The following is a 20,442-nucleotide window of genomic DNA, read 5'->3' on the forward strand; positions in this document are numbered from 1 at the left end:
ATCCAAATGGAGGTTTGATTCCTGCCGATGATGATCAGTAGGCCCTCGATGTAATCGAAGCACGGAAAAACAAATAGGTACCATGACCAGATTCCATTCCTACCGAGATATTAAAGTGTTACTCTGACTTTAAGTAAGCTTTTCAATGAATCTAGGAAATATCGAAACATGTGGAAATCTACACAAGTAATAATCCCTGAAGAATAAAGATCACGCCCAACCAAAATTGAAAGTTCAGGATAAAATATTTCAAAAAATATTGAACACTATACGTTGCCCAGAGCAGGACTGAATAACGTTCAGTATGGCTTTAGAAAGGACAAATATACTACGTATTGCTGTTAATAATGTTAGTACAGGATTCGAGACATGATATGTCGCCTCTGTTATGATTGATATCTTTGGTACCTGTACCCTTGGCTGCCCAATCTTTGTGCAACTGACTTACTTCCCTGTCTATGAAAGTGTTATAAATGTATTCTAAGATATTGTGCATGCAGACAGGTTAGAAGTCCCAACAAGAATATGGCCCAAAAACTCACCGAACACTGCTGTCACAGCTCATTCCTTGCCCCTACATTCTAAGACATCAGCCCTGAGCCTCTTTTGCGCTAACTACAAGAAAAACCAAAGCGCTGTGCGTGGTGTGTATTATCTCTTGCTGCTAGCCTAAGGTAATATCGGGCTGCAGTTGGAGGCGAACGAAATATTTACGCTGAGCACCAGGCCTCAGAAATGTTGAAAGACAAACAGTAACTTACAAGGTCAGTGCTATGGTTAAAATCAGTGACGGACATATATTCATAAATCTCAAACATCAAGTACTGCGTGGTGCACCCAAATGAAAAAAACATACTTTCATGTCCACAAATTTGCAGAATAAAAAGTAACTTTCGGCTATCCTGCACTAAACTGTTAGCATTACACAAAGAACGAGAGGGGCTAAGAGCGTTCAAACATGGGTCCACGACCTGTACAACGTTAGTTAGTTAGTTAGTTGCGTGTTCCATTGATCAATCGCATGGTACGGTAGCCGTTATGATGTAAAACGTGTCGAGTGCACAAGAAATGCACATATGAAACAAGATTTTATAATTTTTTAATATATGGTGCGTCAAAAAATGTATATGCACACTTTGAAGCGTCATAGAAAATTTATTTCCCGTACTACAATGTTAAATTTCTTGTAATGGAAAGCTTAAAGTCCAACTGGAAAAATAAATGTATTTTGCAAATGTGATTAATGTTCAAACTGGTGGCATTCAGCATCAATACATTTCTGAGTACGAGTCACCACTGATTCCGTACATCGTACCAAAGTGTCCAATGAGATTTCTGCGCACACCGCCTGAATCTTATTCCAAAGTGTGTCCAGGTTACGTGGTTTACGTTTGTACACCTCATCTTTTACTGTGCCCCATAAGAAGAAATCCAGCGGCGTGAGGTCTGGAGATCGTGCACGAAACTCGATTGGTCCCGTGCGTCCTATCCACTGGCCTGGCACATTGTGATCCAGGTATGCTCGTACGTCCCTATGATAGTGCGGCGGGGCGCCATCTTGTTGGAAATAAAATTCATCATTACCGTATAATGTACGAATGGCAGGGAATATGGAGTCAGTAAGCATTGTTAGGCACGTTTCTCCAGTAACATTACCTTCAAAGCGGAAAGGCCCAATGACAAACCATACCACACATTTACACCAGGCAAATTCACAGCCTTTTCAACTGGAATGTGAGGACTATCTTCAGCCCAGTACACACAATTGTGCCTATTGACAGTTCGATTGAGTTTGAATTGGGCTTCATCCGACCAAACTAAGCTACCCATAAATCCCGGTTCACGTCTCACCATCTCCTGAACCCATTCCCAAAACTCTAACCTTCGATCAGGTTTGTCGTCACTTATGCACCAGCCTTGGAATGTGCACACGAAACTTGCCTTTCTTCAGAATGCGCAGCACACTACTAGCACTTAAATTACTCTCACGTGCCACTTGCCTTGAAGATTTTTGAGGCAAACGCTGAAACAGTTCCAAGACCGCAGTTGTGGAATCATCACTTGTAGCTGTACGAGGTCGCCCTGATCGACCTTTATGCACATCACGCACTGTTCCATGAATTTCGAATTTGTCTCGTAGACGTGTAATTGTTAACCTTGAAGGTGGTTCTGTACCATACTCACTTCCCCACTGTCTTCGAACTGCAGCTACATTCTCAAACTTCCAGTACCATTTAGTTATATGCTTCCGCTCTTCAAAGCTCAAACGCACATCCGCCATGTTGCAGTTACTTCCTTGCCACTGCTGCCACCTGTTGAAGAAACATAACATTACTTTCTCACAGATATTTAACCTTGTAGAACGGGAAATGAATTGTCAATGACAGTTCAAAGTGTGTATACATTTTTTTGATGCACCCTGTATATATTACAGTACAATGTTAACGATTAATATTTCTATTATTTACCCCATTCCCTTAAATGGCACAATGTGCATATACTATATTTATAAATTTATTTATTCCTGTTCAAGAATTCATCTATGGTATAAAAGGAGTTGTCAAGGATATATGATTTCAATTTATTTTTGAAGCTATTACTGCTGTCTGTCAGACATTTTATTTCATCTGGTAATTTGTCAAAAAATTTTATAGCAGCATACTTTAGCCCTTTCTGTGCCAAAGATGGGTTGAGTAAAGGATAGTGTAAGTCTTTCTTTTTTCTGGTATTACAGTCATGAATGTCACTGTTCTTTTTAAACTGGTCCATGTTGTTGAGAACAAATTTCATTAGTGAGTAAATGTACTGTGAGGCTGCTGTAATAATTTCCAATCTTTTAAAAATATGCCTACAAGATGTGCGACTATGAACCCCACACATTAATCTAACCACTTTCTCTTGAGCAGTGAACACTTTTTGTCTAAGTAGTGAGTACCCCAAAATATTATTCAGTATGACATCAGAGAGTGACAGTATGCAAAGTGTGATAGCTTACTAAATTCTGTATCCCCAAAATTGGCAATTATTCTGATTGCAAAAGTTGCTGAACCTAGTCGCTTTAGAAGAACCAAAATATGAATTTTCCAGTTAAGATTCTCATGTGTATGTACACCCAAAAACCTAGTATGTTCTACCCTGTCTACTGATTTCTGTTGACGTGTTATATTTATTAAAGGAGCTGTACTTTTTGAAGCAGAAAATTGGATGTATTGTGTTTTTTTCAACGTTTAAAGCAAGCCCATTTGCAGAAAACCAATTAGCGACTTTTCCAAAGACCTTATTTATATCATTTTCAACTGGAGTTTCTTTTACTGGATTAATAATATTGCTTGTATCACCAGCAAACAGTGTCAGTTCTTTCAGATAAGAAGGAAGGTCGTTCACATATATCAAGAACACAAGGGCATCCATGATTGAACCCTGTGGAACACCTAATGTAATTTCACCCCAGGTAGACGAAGTAGCAAACTTATTTAAATCACTTGACCCATATAAAGAAACTTTTTGTTTCCTGTTCTGTAGGTATGTCTTAAACCACTTATATGCTTTTCCATTTATACCATAGAATTGTAATTGCTGTAACATAATGTCATGGTTCACACAATCAAATGCTTTGGACAAGTCACAGAAAATTCCTATTGGTGACATTTTACTATTTAAAGACTCTGTTATGTGGACAGTGAAATTGTATATTGATATCTGAGTGGAACATCATTTTTGAAATCCGAACTGTGATTTACTAAGTATCCCATTACTGTTGAGGTGGCTAACCACTCTTGAGTACATTACTTTCTCAAAGATTTTAGAAAATGCTGTAAGCAAGGATACTGGCCGTCTGTGGTGTCCCCCTTTTTGTAGAGAAGCCTGACAATGGCATATTTTAACTTGTCTGGGAAAATACCTTGAATTAGTGATGCATTACATATGTGATTCAGAACATCAGCTGTAATTGCTCCATATTGTTTTAATATCTTGCCGGCAGGGTGGCCGAGCGGTTGTAGGCGCTACAGTGTGGAACCGCGCGACCGCTACGGTCGCAGGTTCGAACCCTGCCTTGGGCATGGGTGTGTGTGATGTCCTTAGGTTAGTTAGGTTTAAGCAGCTCTAAGTTCTAGGGGACTGATGACCTCAGAGGTTATGTCCCATAGTATTCAGAGCCATTTGAACCATTTTTTAATATCTTATTAGAGATGTCATCTATTCCAACAGAACATTCATTTTCAAAGATTTAATAATTTTACTTATTTCACGAGACGTAGTTGGGTGGAACTTAATGTGACTAAAATTTTTCAAAAATGACTCTTCTATGTACTGCCTAGCTTTTTATTTTGAACTATTCTCACCAATTTTTTCTCCTGCAGTTAAGAAATGGTTGTTAAATACATTAGCTACTTGTGTACTTGTTGATTAGGATGGCCTCATTCTCTTTAATAGCAATACTACTTACCCCAGTCGTTACTTTTCCTGCCTCCCTTCTAACAATATTCCATACCGATTTGATTGCAGGAGTTGTTAATTTCTTCTCTAACATACATATTTCTTGATATCTTTACAACCTTTCCCAGTGTGTTAAAAATAATTTTTACAGAGTAAAACTGCTTCTGGATCTTCACTAGTTCTTGCTGTCTCATACAGTTTTCTTTTTCTTTCTGAAGATACTTTAATACTTGCAGTAACAAAAGGTTTCTTTGAAAAGTGTATAGTGTTACATTTAGTAATTTTCTCTGAGGAACAATATTCAACAAGGGACATAAATTTATCAAGAAATATGTTGCATTTATCATTAGCATTTGGCTCATTATATACATCTCCCCAATTAATATTTTTTAAACTTTCTCTGAAGTTCTCTATAGATACTGGGTTGAGCACCCTCAAACTTTTACTTAATTGTTTCTGAACTGTACACCCTGTTAGGTTTTGTAAGTTAATCAATTGTGAATCATGGTCTAACAATCCACTTATCACAGGGAAGGCCTGTGTTTGTTTTACATCCTCTTTCTGTACAAAAACATTATCTATTAGAGTGCTACTGTCTTGAGCTACACGTGAAGGGAAATTGACCACTGCTTCTAAGTCATATGTTCTTAATAACACTTCTAGTTCACTTTTCCTATCAGGATTACTTAGCAACATTACATTGAAATCACCACAGATTAATAACTTCTTCTTTTTGTCTGACAGATAGCATAATAGGGAGTCAAACTTTTTTATGAATAGCTCCCAGTTTCCTACACTGTTGCTAGTATCAATACTACATTATCCAGCTGAAGTTCACATGCACAAACCTCAAAGTGCTGATCACAAAATTTCCTTACTTCTACAGTTTTGTATTTATACCCTTGTTTTATGAAAATGGCAACTCCTCCTTTATCCATCGAAGATCTACAAGTGTAAGTTATTAAATGAAGCCTCTTTTCATTTGTTTGGTTGTAACATAGACATACACCGTACAAAGAGAGGTGACTTCGTCGTCAATGGGCATTTTAAAATGATCAACAAGTGGAAATAATTCAAAGAAGTTTCGCGCTTGCTGCTGCTCATCGTTTATGGCACTCCAATGAAGTCTAGTAAACGACAACCAACTACAAACTCGAAAGGAGTTCGAATGTACAGGGTGAGACAGCTGAGACAGGCAGCCCCAAATATATCCAGAACGAATAATACTATATATCGATGTGCAGTTTTCGTCAATTTATAGCGGACAATATAGTGAATTTCCTGATTTTCGCAAGTAATTTTTATCATTTAAGTCGCCGAATTACGACACCGACGCTGTTTTTATTATTATTATTATGGAGCGATGTACTATATGCTGTTGCATTTGGAAGAAGCTTCTAACAAGGGAAACTTCCCATCGCATCCTCCCTCAGATCTAGTGGTAAGATGGACCAGGAGATAGCCGGTCAAAAACTGAACACAGATCAAGCATGAAAACAGGAAGAAGGTGTACTAAAGTGTGAAAAAAAGTTAATTAGAAACAGTGAACTGTCCAAGGTTAACAAGCGCAACATCGAGTGCACAGGAAGAGCGACGGCGTCTTGGTTAAGAGATGACGGTATTGGACTGCTACGCAGACAACCCTGGTTCAAAATTATTTCGTGCCATTCATTTTGTTTTATTTTTTTCACAAAATTGTGAAGTTCAAAAATGTTCAAATGTGTGTGAAATCTTATGGGACTAAACTGCTAAGGTCATCAGTCCCTAAGCTTACACACTACTTAACCTAAATTACCCTAAGGACAAACACGCACACACACCCATGCCCGAGGGAGGACTCGAACCTCCGTCGGGACCAGCCGCACAGTCCTTGACTACGGCGCCAAGACCGCTCGGCTAATCCCGCGCAAAATTGTGAAGTGTCCGTCAGGTCATTGAAATGATTGTTTTCTTTCTGTAGTCTTGGAAGTAGTCATACCATAAACTGGTTATAGAAAATGAGTCATGTGATAAGAATACAGTACCGTCGCAAGCACGAGGCGTGTTTTTTTAAGTAAGTACCATTTTGAAATTAAGAAAAGACGTTCTAAGATATCTCAAAAATTTTATTTTTGAATGAAAGCCTGTACCTTAATCTACTTTTCTACATAATTTCCGTCAATACTGAGGCACTTCTCATAAAGGTTATACCAGTTTCTGAATATCGTCCTCATAAAAGTCTGCCGCCTGACTTGTTAACCACTGCATCACCACCATTTTGACTTCGTCATCGTCTTGAAGAAGCTGACCGCCCAGGTGTTTCTTCAAGTGCAGGAACAGATGGTAGTCACTGGGCGCAAGATAAAAGATGTGATGAGATCTTTAGTCTGAATCGCCACATGTGGACGGGCATTGTCTTGCAGCAAAACTATGCCCTTGCTCAATTTCCATGGACTGTTGCTTTGGTTCTGGTGTGACGTAGGCCACCCATGTTCTATCGCCCGCAACAGTTTGGCTTAAGAAATCATCACCGTCGTTGTAGTACCGCTCAAGGAAAGCCAATGCACTGTCCAAACGTTTGGTTTTGTGCACATCCGTCAACATTTTCGGTACCCAAGTGCGCACAATTTTCAGTAATTCAAGTGCTCGGTCACAATGCCATACACATCACTACGAGAAACATTAGGAAAGTCATCCCGCAAGGAGGAAATCGTAAATCGTCTGTTTTCTCTCACGTTATTGTCCACTTCCTGCACCAAACTTTCATTAACGACTGAAGGACGCCCACTCCGTTGTTCATCATGCACATTTGTGCGGCCATCTTCAAATGCTCTCACCCACTTTCTTACCATTCCATCACTCATAATGTTTTTTTCCGTAAACTGCACAGATCTCATGATGAATATCGCTTTTAGGCCGTTAGCACTAAGAAATTTTATAATAGCCCGTACTTCACAGTCGGCGGGACTCACGATTATCGGAGGCACCTTAAACACTCAGTACATAACGTAAACAAAGAACAATCTGACTGTAATGGCGTCAGTGCGTAGATTGAGGTACAGGCTTTCATGTAAAAATAAAATTCTTGATATATTTTAGCACGTCTTTTTTAATTTCAAAATAGTACTTACTTAAAAAACATGCCTCGTAAATGTGATAAATACTGAGAGCTGGCGAGATACTACATAGACGTCTCACGGAAATGGAAGCAACAAGTAAGGGGTGTGAACTGTGATACAAAAAAGGAATTCAAGAGGCAAAACGTACAAAAGCGGAACGCAACGTCAATAACGTTGAAAAATATCAGTTCTGACCGAGCACAGAGAAACTATGTTGTTGTGAAATTGTTGCGTTCATTTGTTGCATCTTATGTGACAAACTATTGTGTTTTCATCATTTCTTTGGGAGTGATCACATTCACATTCATACGAACGCCTAAATCGGTAAGGAGGCATATCTCACTCAGTTACCAGTCGTACAAGTCAGTTCGTCGATAAGATATTTCTACCGTATGACACACGTACTGTCATTGATGCCGTGTGTGACACGCCAGACGTGTTTTGCGGTGGAGGGTTCGGTTGACTTGTCACCTTGTCATCAAACGTGTTGCGTTTCCCTTTCGAAAGCCGTTTCCTTTCGGCTGCTAATAGAGTAGTTGTGGAGAATCAACTTTCATTGTAGGTCCCCTCCTCACATCTCGCTGCTGCAAACGGACGTTACACCACGAAACAGGCACAAATTTGAATACAGGAAACAGCGAGGGAAAAAAAATTAGGACCAGTGAGTGTCTAACACTGTTACCACTGAACCACGACGCCATAGCGCTGCAATACTGCTCTGTATTGCACTTGCTGCGCTTCAGAATTCGGTACACCATCTTCATGTTTTCATGCTTGATTTCAGTTCGGTTGTTCACGGGCTGTCAACTGCGGCGGAGGGGAGGGGGGGGGGGGGTGCGATAGGGAGTTCCCCTTGTAAGAGAACTCCAACGACATAACATGCATGGGACTTGATAAGATAACAGCGTTGGAAACCATTGTCCGGCCTTAAGGAAAAGAGGTTGCACAAACGTCTGCCCTATTATACCAAATGCAAGCAAACACGCAAGTCAGGTGCCTGTGCACGTGAAGCCTATCAGTCTGTGTTCTGCTGTTGTAGCAGATAACTTACCCGTAGGTCTATTGAGATATTCGCAAGGTACATAACAGTCGAAAAAATAAATCTCGTTTATAGCGGATTTCGCCAAACCATTGATGCAGCGATGCGGTTGCATGCTTCAGAGCCTCCAGATCGTGCCATGCACACACCATCCTCTTTGCGAACTTTATATAAAAAGTTCTGGAAACTGGAAGTGTGGAGTATAAAATACGCCAAGGAAGGACGAGAGCAACTGATGAAAGAAAGGAAAATAACATTTTAGCAACGGTAACAAGTAATGTAAGTGTCTCTAACAGACATGCCAGAAGCACGAGAGGGGCCAACCATCGTATTTCATCCTCACCACATTTCGCTCCATCTACAGCTTCATGGCAATGAGTTCCAAAACTGTTTACGGTTCTCCGAACGTTATCTACGAAACGTCCAAAGTGATGTGGCATATCTATGCAAAATTTTGTTTGAAGAAGAAGCAACGTTTATAAACCACGACCAAGTACACCCTCGCAATATGCACTAATCGTCAGTTGAAAATCCACCTGACGGAAAGAAGTGGGTAAAAGCAAAGCTCCTGGTCTATCAAAGTTTGGTGTGTGTTTTTGCAAGATCAGCAATCACTAGCCCCTGTTTTGCTGATGTTTCTCTGAGACGTGCTGCAGCTGCAGCTATTGGAGAACACTCCGCTGGACTTACGGCAGTCAGTGTGGTACCAACATGACACTTGTCCCTCTAATTTCGCAGTTGTAATGACAGACCCTCATAAGAGAACGATTGCAGACAAATGGAACGGTCGTTCAGGAAACGCAAAATGGGCTGCAGACTCACCAAACTTAACACTTCTATACGTTTATCTGTGGCCGCAATGAAAACAAGAGATCTATTAGGAAACAATGACGATTCCAGAAGACATGGTGTGCCTTGTAACATGGGACTGTACTGCCGCAGATGAAATTCAACATGCGGTGTTGTTCCTCCAGAATCACTGTATAGCGTGTAGCGATGCTCAAGGTCAACATTTTGAGCACTTGCTATGACAGGCGTGATAATAAACACCCGAACCGTACCTTAGGTAGATGTTTGCTTACATTTGATATAACAGGGCAGATGTTTGTAGAACCTTTTCTCCTGATGGCGGGACAATGGTTTCCGGCGCTGTTATCTTGATACTATGTAATGCATGTTATATCGCTGAAGTACTCTCACAAGATTCTTTCAAATGTCAGAGAAAAAGTATATAGTTCCTTTACCAAAACAACGTCAGTATCGTAATTCGGGACTATAAACGAAAAAAATTACTTGCGAATGTCAGGAAATTCGCCATATTGTCCGCTATAACGTGGCGAATGCCGCGTCTCGATATATTGATTCATTTTAGATATATTTAGGGTGGGTGGCTGCCTCACTAAGTATACGAGAAGCGACAATAAAGTAGACTGATGTGAAAAAAATGTTGCTTACCGTTTTAGTCAAGTTTAGTGTTGTCTCCTTCAAAGTAGTTCCCTTTTGATTGCACACACTTTTTCCAACGATTCTGCCATTGATGGTAACGTTTCTGGAATTCATCTTCTGTAATATCCTCCAAGACCCTCGTCACAGCTTTTTGGACATCTTGTGTTGTTTGAAAATAGTGTTCCTTGACCGCTGTTTTGACTCTTGGAAATAGAAAAAAGTCGCACGGAGCGATATCTGGTGAATAAGGTGGCTGTGGTAATACTGAAATTTGTTGTGAGGTTAAAAATTGCTGTACTGACAGAGCAGTATGGGATGGCGCATTATCGTGATGCAGAATCACAATTATCAGCAGTGTTGACACGGACACGCGCTCTTTCACGAAGTCTTTCCAAAATTTCTCTGTAGTAATATTGGTTTACTGTTTGTCCAGGAGGCACCGACTCTTTATGAACAATTCCCTTGGAATCAAAGAAGCACACAAGCAAGCGTTTCACTTTTGACTTTGACATGCGAGCTTTTTCTAGTCTGGGTGATCCCTTTGAGCACCATTGCGAACTTTGACGTTTTGTCTCTGGATCGTACTGAAAAAACCAACTTTCATAACCAGTGATAACACGGCTCAACAATTGTGGATTGATTTCCGTTTGCTCTAACAGATCGGCTGCCACATTTTCCCGTGTTTCTCGCTGTTGTGGTGTGAGATTTTAGAGGACCATTTTTGCACAAATCTTTCTCATACCAAGATCTTCAATTATTACTAGACGAACCGTTTCTCGATTGATGTTCAGTTCTTCTGCAATCATTTTCACGGATAACCTTCGATTAGATCGTACGAGTCCACGCACCCTGGCGAAGTTGACATCGGCCCGTGAACTTGATGTTCGTCCACTGCGGTCTTCATCTTCAACATTCGTTCTGCCTTCACTAAACATTTTATGCCAACGAAAGACTTGAGCTCTTGACATAACCTCCTCTCCAAAAGCCTTCTGAAGCTTACCGTAAGTTGTCGTCGCGTTTTCACCTAATTTAACACAAAAAGAAATGGCATACCGTTGCACAATATTATGCAATTCCATTTCCGTGACGAGAGACACAAACACATGTTAACTTATTACAACACAATTCACGACTGAGCAGTTGTATCGATGTGCCACTTGGACTAGAAGCAGCTTATAGACCAAGGTCAAAGATGTTGTGCCTACGCAAGTCTGCAGGGTTGCCACATCTTGCAAAGAAAATCAGTCTCATTACTTTATTGTCGCACTCCCCAGAAAGATTTTAAAATTCGCAATTGTGAATAGTTAAAAATTTGTCCAAATTGAGCCAAAATGAGCTGATTTCGTTAGATGTATAGACTTCTGTCCATTTATTACAGCCAAATAAGGAGGTCAAATCTCAATCTGGACATACACGTTTTGTTTGCCGTGGGTTCCCAAAGTCAGTTAAGGCAAATTCCCAGATGGTTTCTGTGAAACAGACAGTTCCAAGTTTATATTCCATTCTTGGGCAGTCTGACCTACTGAATAACGAACTCGTCTTGGATTGGGCATACCTTAATCCACCCTTGATTAGTCCCACTGGGTAAGTGAACACCCTATTTTCAGAATAAATTTTCACTCTGAAACTTCTTGTCATGTTGCAAATGTGTCCTGTACTGGCACTCGAGCGGTTCTAGGCGCTTCAGTCCGGAACCACGTGGCTGCTACGGTCGCAGGTTCGAATCCTGTCGTGGGCTTGTATGTGTGTGATGTCCTGAGGTTAGATCGGTTTAAGTAGTCCTAAGTCTAGGAGACTGATGACCTCAGATGTTAAGTCCCATAGTGCTTAGAGCCATTTGAACTGTCACTCGAACCTGGGACCTTTTCTATCGGGGGCAAGTGCTCTACTGACTGAGATATTCTAGCAGTCAGTGGGGAACTTGCCAGCGATAGGTAATGGATTCGAGTCCACGTCTACTACATACTTTTTATCCGCTGGGAAGTGAAAAACGTTGCTGATCATACCAAGAACGTGGCGGTTCACCAGTTTGGTGAAAGTAAATAAAAGCGGGTTCGGTGTTACGGTGACAATTTAATTTGTGTGATTTGTAGAAAACTGATGTCAGTTATTACGAAAGTATAAATTAACTCTGTTTTCTTATATTTTGTAAAACAAAACTTTTTTTAATTGCTAGATGAACCTCGTAAAAATTAAAAATATATTAGAGACATTATGATTTTTGTTCCAGAAGGCGATCATGGCGCAGAACCCTCGCCTGTCCAAGCAGCAGCGGAAGGAGCTGCGGACCATCCAAGGACATGACTTCACGTTCCGACGCTATCACAGATACGCAGGTAACACCAACAGAAACAGCCTGCTGACAGTGTGGCGAGGGAACGAAATGTCGTTAACGTTTACTGTTGGTGTTGTGGTCATTCATCAAATCCTGTCACTCCATTAATCAGTCAAAATTACATGGTTACGAACACGAATATTTTCTATTCCGCTTATAATCAACTACCTTATCCGCACTACAAATCCATTTAGAAACATTTTGCTTTGAGAACCCAGTGTAATGAACTCTGTAACTTCCACCTTCAAATTGTGATTGTTAAAATCTGGAATAATCTAGCTGCCTAACTTTAGACCCATGTGATTATGGCCTATTCGTTACAGAGGATTCGGTTTTAGCTCGTAAAATGCTACAACGTCTTTTGGCTGCTTACTGGCATTATAGTCGGGAAACTTAGGAGAGAATCACCACATTTACTCACGTCCAATCCCAACACAAGTTCAAATCACCGAAATGTTGTCACTCGCTACTACAGTAATCTACGCCTGTCGTTCATATTGCAGTCCATTAGCTGGTTGGGTTACACGAAAATGTGTATCGTCACTGTGTAATTTTTATATTCACTGTTTGCTTAAAAAAATACTTTTGTCAAGAACTGGAATAATTTCAACGATTTACTGTCAATCTATGGCGCCGGTGGTACACTTCCAATAAACCACCTTCTGCTACGCCATCACAACGACTCGCCACACTCTTAACGACTGCAGTATTACTGATGTGGGGCCTGACAGTCGATTCGTTACCAACTTGAGACGTGTGTCAATGAATGACGACTATCTTTAAGTAATCGACCGTGTGCTCTTTTCAACTCTTCCTAAAAATACAGCTGGAGGAGGTAAATTAAATGGAAAAGAATTCATACTCATTATCACGGTGCCCACAATCTCTGGTCTAACGGAGTATTGCTGGTACTCTAACTGATACCGTATTTGCGTACCATGCACGTCGCGGACATCGGTACTTTTCCCGTAAAGCCGTGACGCCATGATTGTCGCTGCATCTTGACGCGCTGGTGATAAGAGATCCAAACAACTGTAATTCACAAATGACAACTAGAAATTTTCTAAGACGCCTCAAAAGCTAACCCTTCTAAACTGTGATGGGACCTGTTACAGTCAGCTTTTGTTTTCTGATAGTCCCTGTTGTCAGCTTCTATAAGTTCTAAATGTGAATAATTTATACACATCAAAAAAAGTTTTGCATCACCCGGTTCCCAGATATCCTGAACATAGACGTTGACATTGGATATCGCGTCACAGGCACAGTCCCTTTGACTGTTCAGAGATGTCACTAAACCCGCCCAAAGTTGTAAACAACCATGCATGAACAGCGCCTATGAAACGGAGGGGGACCGACAGCCGATCAGTTACAGTCATTCCACCAGGAAGGATGTACATGGCTCATGTTGTCTGTAGTTCAACCATGCCTAGACGGTCAATACCGCAGTTCGATCGCATCCGCATTGTTACTTTGTGCCAGGAAGGCCTCTCAAAGAGGGAAGTGTCCAGGCGTCTCGGAGTGAAGCAAAGATATGTTATTCGGACATGGAGGAGATACAGAGAGACAGTAATTGTCGCTGACATGCCTCGCTCAGGCCGCCCAAGGGCTACTACTGCAGAGGATGACCGCTACCTACGCATTATGGATCGGAGGAACGCTGACAGCAACGCCACCATGTTGAATAATGCTTTTCGTGCAGCCACAGGACGTCGTCTTACGACTCACACTGAGCGCAATAGGCTGCATGATGACCAACTTCACTCTCGACGTCCATGGCGAGGTCCATCTTAGCAACCACGACGCCTTGCAGCGCAGTACAGATGGGACCAACAAAATGCCGAATGGACCGCTCAGGATTGGCTTCACGTTATTTTCACCGATGAGTTTCGCATATGCCTCTAACCAGACAATTGTCGGATATATGTTTGGAGGCAACCTGTTCAGGCTGAACGCCTTAGACACACCATCCAGCGAGTGCAGCTAGGTGGAGGTTCCCTGCTGTTTAGGGGTGACATTATGTGGGGCCGACGTACGCCGCTGGTGGCCATGGAAGGCGCCGTAACGGCTGTACGATACGTGAACGCCATCCTCCGACCGATAGTGCAACCATATCGGCAGCATACCGGCGAGGAATTCATCTTCATGGACGACAATTCGCGCCCCCATCGTGCATATCTTGTGAATGACTTCCTTCAGGATAACGATATCGCTCGACTAGAGTGGCCAACATACTTTCTATACATGAATCCTATGGAACATGCCTGGGATAGATTGAAAAGGGCTGCTTATGAACGACGTGGCCCACCAACCACTCTGAGGGATCTAAGCCGATTCGCCGTTGAGGAGTGGGACAATCTGGAGGAACAGTGCCTTGATGAACTTGTGGATAGTATGTCACGACGAATACAGGCATGCATCAATGCAAGAGGACATGCTACTGGGTATTAGAGGTACCGGTGTGTACAGCAATCTGGACCACCACCTCTGAGGTCTCGCTGTATGGTGGTACAACATGCAATGTGTGGTTTTCATAAGCAATAAAAAGGGCGGAAATAATGTTTATGTTGATCTCTATTCCAATTTTCTGCACAGGTTCCGGAACTCTCGGAACCGAGGTGATGCAAAATTTTTTTATGATGTGTGTCTTTATGTAGACGCTGAAGAGGGTGGACAAACAGAAGCTGATAATAACCTCGGAGTATCTTATATCGAATCGAACAAAATTTTCCAGATAACTTTCTATACATGAATCCTATGGAACATGCCTGGGATAGATTGAAAAGGGCTGCTTATGAACGACGTGGCCCACCAACCACTCTGAGGGATATACGCCGAATCGCCGTTGAGGAGTGGGACAATCTGGAGCAACAGTGCCTTGATGAACTTGTGGATAGTATGCCACGACGAATACAGGCATGCATCAATGCAAGAGGACGTGTTACTGGGTATAAGAGATACCGGTGTGTACAGCAATCTGGAGCACCACCTTTGAAGGTCTCTCTGTATGGTGTACAACATGCAATGTGTGGTTTTCATAAGCAATAAAAACGGTGGAAATGATGTTTATGTTGATCTCTATTCCAATTTTCTGCACAGGTTCCGGAACTCTCGGAACCGAGGTGATGCAAAATTTTTTATGATGTGTGTCTTTATGTAGACGCTGAAGAGGGCGGACAAACAGAAGCTGATAATAACCTCGGAGTATCTTATGTCGAATCGAACAAAATTTTCCAGATAACCATAGGTCGCAGATTTACTGTTGTGGAGCTATCGCCATAAAAAGACATTCAGTCGGCGCCGACCGTGGGGAAGTGGAAGTTTGTTCGATAAGCGAATGTACTTAGCTGTGTCAGACAGCGCGATTTTGTCCATCGAATCTGCTGGTGTGTCGTGATGTTGCTGCCGCCTATCCAAGGAGAGGGGCGGGAAGTCAGTGGTTTCCACCGATCCCTACAAGGCAAAGAGCATTTCACCATTAAGTTTTATGTTTTCACCTGTTGAAACTGTCTTAGTCTTATAAGTCCGACTGAGCTGTGTCGTGCTACATAAACTGAGAACGTGCAGTGCTCGTTGCTTTCTAAGAATAATAGATAAGTTATCCTTGTACTTGAACACTATGGTTCGTCAAACCAGTAATTTTGGATCTTTAAATAGATGTCAGGTCTTAACAGAATTTAATTTACGATTAGGTTCCACAAAGGTTGATTCAAGTTATGAAAGAAACAAGATTAATTCAATTACGAATTAAGTTGACAAAAATTGACGCCTGCACTGTGGCAGTTGCCAGATGAAAGATAGACTGCACGAAGAATGAAGCACCAAGATATCCTTATTTGTGCACATATCAGATAATCTAAACAAAACACAAATTCAAATTAAATCAGCACCGTAAGTTCTGTAGCATAAACGTGAGAGAAGACAGCTCCTCAGATTACGTATCGCACTGCTGCGGACAGCGAAAACTTCCATCCACTCATGATCAGCAAATTGCGCGAAGATGTCCCAGATTGTTGTCAGTTCTCTTCCGAGGCTCCGTCCTCAGATCTCACCCCACATCTCAACGACCCATCCGCAAAGAGTTGCTTCCTCCTGCCCGACTTCCAACGTTACAAAGAATTCAGTGAGAAGGGGACAACTCAAAGTTATTGCCAATGTGACGGACGAGAATTATAAGAAAATTTACAAAATCGGGGAAAAGAAGCAAACTTCTCGCTATTGTGTACAGGATACATATTTTACCATCATGAAGTTGGCTCTGGAATGAAGAAATGTTACTATGATTGGTCGGCCTATGTACACCATGTGCCTGGTGGCACAATGCAATCTCATTGGATAAACGAAATTTTTTGAGTGTAACGTAACTCATGTTCCCAAAATAGCCGAGTGGCAGTGTGGTGTCTGGTCCTTTAAATTTAGCACAACGTTGTGTTCATATTAGCTCCAGGGGGGTTCGAAATGGGGGGTGGGGACGATTGTCACTGTGTACAGCACACTGACTGGCCCTGAATGTGTTCACCCAATTGAAGTGGAGCAAAACACAGTCTGGGTCCAGTGAAAGTTGCTCAACACGCCAAGGAGGCGATGTTGAGCATATCTATTATCAAAAACAGTCTTGATCAAAATTTATTTATTACGGTGACCGGTTTCGACCACTACTGTGGTCTCCAGCAGAAGGAGGTTCTTACTCATTGGTCTGAAGATGACCACAGTAGTGGTCGAAACCGGTCACCGTAATAAATAAATTGTGATCAAGACTATTTTTGATAGTAAATATTTGTAACACATTGATCACTGTTCACTCCCACAATGTATTCAAAAATAATTGAGCATATGTGATTAATAGATTGCCATTTGCCGATAAGGAAGACTAGAAACTATACCTGGCCCACCTGAACAGCTAGGAGGCTACAAAGTTTCCTCTGCAAGAGCAAATTTCCAGAGCCCACAAATGCGACTGCATAAAAGTAGTTGAAGAACGAACTGATATTGCACAGCCATATATGTCGGTTATTTACAAGTTTATTAGATAATTTTTGGGAAACATAGTAGTATCCAAGCAGTTTAAACACGGAATTCTGGAGATCTACAAGCTGTACTTAACACAAGTGTCTTCTGAGTTGCTTGATTTAAGGGCTACCACACATGGATGGGCTTACTGTCTGACTGGTTACAGAAACCATTCAAGCTAGGTAAATGAGCCCATTCACATGCTTCTCATACCTGTTATCGGCAACGTCGGACACCACAGAAAACTGAGTCAAGATAGACTGGAAGGGAAAGATCCTCCTCTAAAAAATAAGATAAACTGGAAGGGAAAGATCCTACTCTAAGAAAATAAAATAATAACTGGATCAACTGTTACACTGTAAAAACATCGGGATGCATTAACTATCCTGACTGCAGATATAAACCACTGGATGAAGCAGCAGTACTCTCATTTCAACGATCACATACGCCACCCCATAGCCCCCAGGACGGAATCAGTGTACCCCAGCTGTCTGCGTCTAGTGTAAACCATGAAATAGTGCGGAAGTGTTACAAATGTCTGCGTGTCGTGTAACTGAGGTGGGATTTGGGGACCAGCCTGGTATTCACCTAGCGAGATGTGGAAAACCGCCTAAAAACCACATCCAGGCTGGCCGACACACCAGCCCACGTCGTTAATCCGCCAGGCGGATTCGATCCGGGGCCTGCATGCCTACCCGAGTCCAGGAAGCAGCAAATTAGCGCTCTCGTCTAACCTGACCCTATTCTAAATCATATAACTAGGTCGCCCAGCTGGTCAATGATCCACCTTCTCTTGTGCTGATACACAAGCACGTCCGACCTCCTGTGGGAATATCCGTGTAGGAAATGGACAGGGACTCCGGATAGACGGCGCTTGATGGGAACGTGGATCGGCCCTGACGCATGCCAAGATAGTTGCCACAGTGGCAATAACGGAGTCTCCCAGCTGGCGCAGTGATTAATACACCTGCGTGGTGAGCAGGAGATCCTGGGTTCGAATCCCAGTCTGGTTACATATTTTCACCCGTCGCCGCTGATTCCACGTCATATCACGATACAGCTGACAGCAGTGTCCCCCCCCCCCTCCCTTTCCACACCATAGCTCGTGGTTTATCGCTAGCGTTTAGCCTCTGAATGACAAGGTCCCTGATTTGATTCCCGGAAGCGATGGGGATTTTCTCTGGCCGGGGACTGGGTGTTTGTGTTGTGCTCATCATTCCGTCATTATTTGTGACAGTGACTGGTTTGGATTGTGAATAAAAAATGGTCTGTGTAAAAATTGGGACTTTCTACGGACGCTGTAAGTAAATACGGGAATTTCATTTGCTGTATGTATTTAAGTTTGTTGCAGTCTTCCCATTCTGCGGCTAAAGACCATGGTTACCTGCACTCAGCAATCAAGAAATGTAAACGTGGCAATATCAAGCAGACTTCTGTCTGAACAACAAGCAATTTTTTTTGATTCCGCGAATGAATAAACAAGTTTACCATCCTACTAGTTCAACTACAAAATACTTTTGAGCGGTGCGGTAGAGAAAAGTAGAGTTTTCGATCTATATATGTCTGCGTGTCTTCGCTTTTCAGACATCTTGCGCTACCTGAGTTACCTGAGCTCTGCGTACCCCAGCCTGGTGGAGGTGCTCACCATCGGCCACTCGTGGGAAGGTCTGCCCCTGAAGCTGGCCCGCGTCTCCACTGGGGGAACCATCAGCAAGGACGGGCGGCCCAAGCCAGCCGTCTGGATAGACGCAGGTCAGTACCCTCCGCCTGCCCAAACACACTAGATGCAGGGCAGCTCATACACTGACGAGCCGAAACATTATGAACTCCACCGGCCGATGTGGCCGAGCGGTTCTAGGCACTTCAGTCTGGAACCGCACGACCACTACGGTCGCAGGTTCGAATCCTGCCTCGGGCACGGATATGTGTGATGTCCTTAGGTCAGTTGGGTTTAAGAAGTTCTAAGTTCTAGGGGACTGATGACCTCAGATGTTAAGTTCAAAATGGCTCTGAGCACTATGAGACTTAACATCTATGGTCATCAGTCCCCTAGAACTTAGAACTACTTAAACCTAACTAACCTAAGGACATCACACAACACCCAGCCATCACGAGGCAGAGAAAATCCCTGACCCCGCCGGGAATCGAACCCGGGAACCCGGGCGTGGGAAGCGAGAACGCTACCGCACGACCACGAGATGCGGGCTCAGATGTTAAGTCCCATAGTGCTCAGAGTCAGCCATTATGAACTCCTCCTACTCCACGACGTATTGGTCCAAGTTTGGAACTCAGCCCAGCAGCGATTATGCATGGAATGGAGCTTTTTGTGCAGGACGGAAGTACGCTCGCCAATACAATAGTGGGTTCTTTGGCTCGCCCAGAGAGGAGATTAAGTTGAACTATGACACGTTAGTTCACTTTATTAGAATATAGATATGAAGATTTACTTACCTTGGTAAAATCCATTTCCCCAGGAATGTTGTGAGTATTTACAACTGTCTCTGAATGTTTAGGTATCACATGAATTTACAAGGCTCGTCACTTGAAGAATAACTTACACAAAGTTCACAGAAGAAAGGTACTTATGACGTAAAAAAGTTGCTGTTGTATGAAACCCCGGTACGATGCAAGAGAGAACCTGATGGCCCTAATCACATCAGGTTAAGTAAACAAATAAAGAGCCCGCCCGGTTTGCCATGCGGTCTAACGCACGGCCTTCCGGATTGGGAAGGAGCGCCTGGTCCCCGGCACGAATCCGCCCGGCCGAATTGTGCCGAGGTCCGGTGAGCGGGCCAGTCTGTGGATAGTCTTTAAGGCGGTTTTCCATCTGCCTCGGCGAATGCGGACTGGTTCCCCTTATTCCGCCTCAGCTACACTATGTCGGCGATTCCTGCGCAAACAAGTTCTCCACGTTACGCGTACACCACCATTACTCTACCACGCAAACATAGGGGTTACACTCGTCTGGTGTGAGACGTTCCATGGGGAGTCTACCGGGGACCAAACCGCACAATAACTCTGAAAGAGTGGTTCGGTGTGGGGCGGCGGAGGGGTGAAGTGGACTGCGGTAGTCGTCGTGG

General features: G+C 42.7%; 1 protein-coding gene across 1 annotated transcript in view; it reads left to right on the plus strand.

Annotated features, from left to right (window-relative positions):
- Window positions 1-20,442, plus strand: part of LOC126456560 (carboxypeptidase B-like) — a 247,576-nt gene that overhangs the window by 197,600 nt on the left and 29,534 nt on the right. The window contains exons 4-5 of the mRNA XM_050092306.1: window positions 12,251-12,356; window positions 18,947-19,114. Coding sequence (XP_049948263.1) covers window positions 12,251-12,356; window positions 18,947-19,114 — 274 coding nt within the window. The remainder of the gene's footprint in view (window positions 1-12,250; window positions 12,357-18,946; window positions 19,115-20,442) is intronic.

Source organism: Schistocerca serialis, chromosome 2, assembly GCF_023864345.2.
Source record: "Schistocerca serialis cubense isolate TAMUIC-IGC-003099 chromosome 2, iqSchSeri2.2, whole genome shotgun sequence".
NCBI lineage: Eukaryota > Metazoa > Arthropoda > Insecta > Orthoptera > Acrididae > Schistocerca > Schistocerca serialis.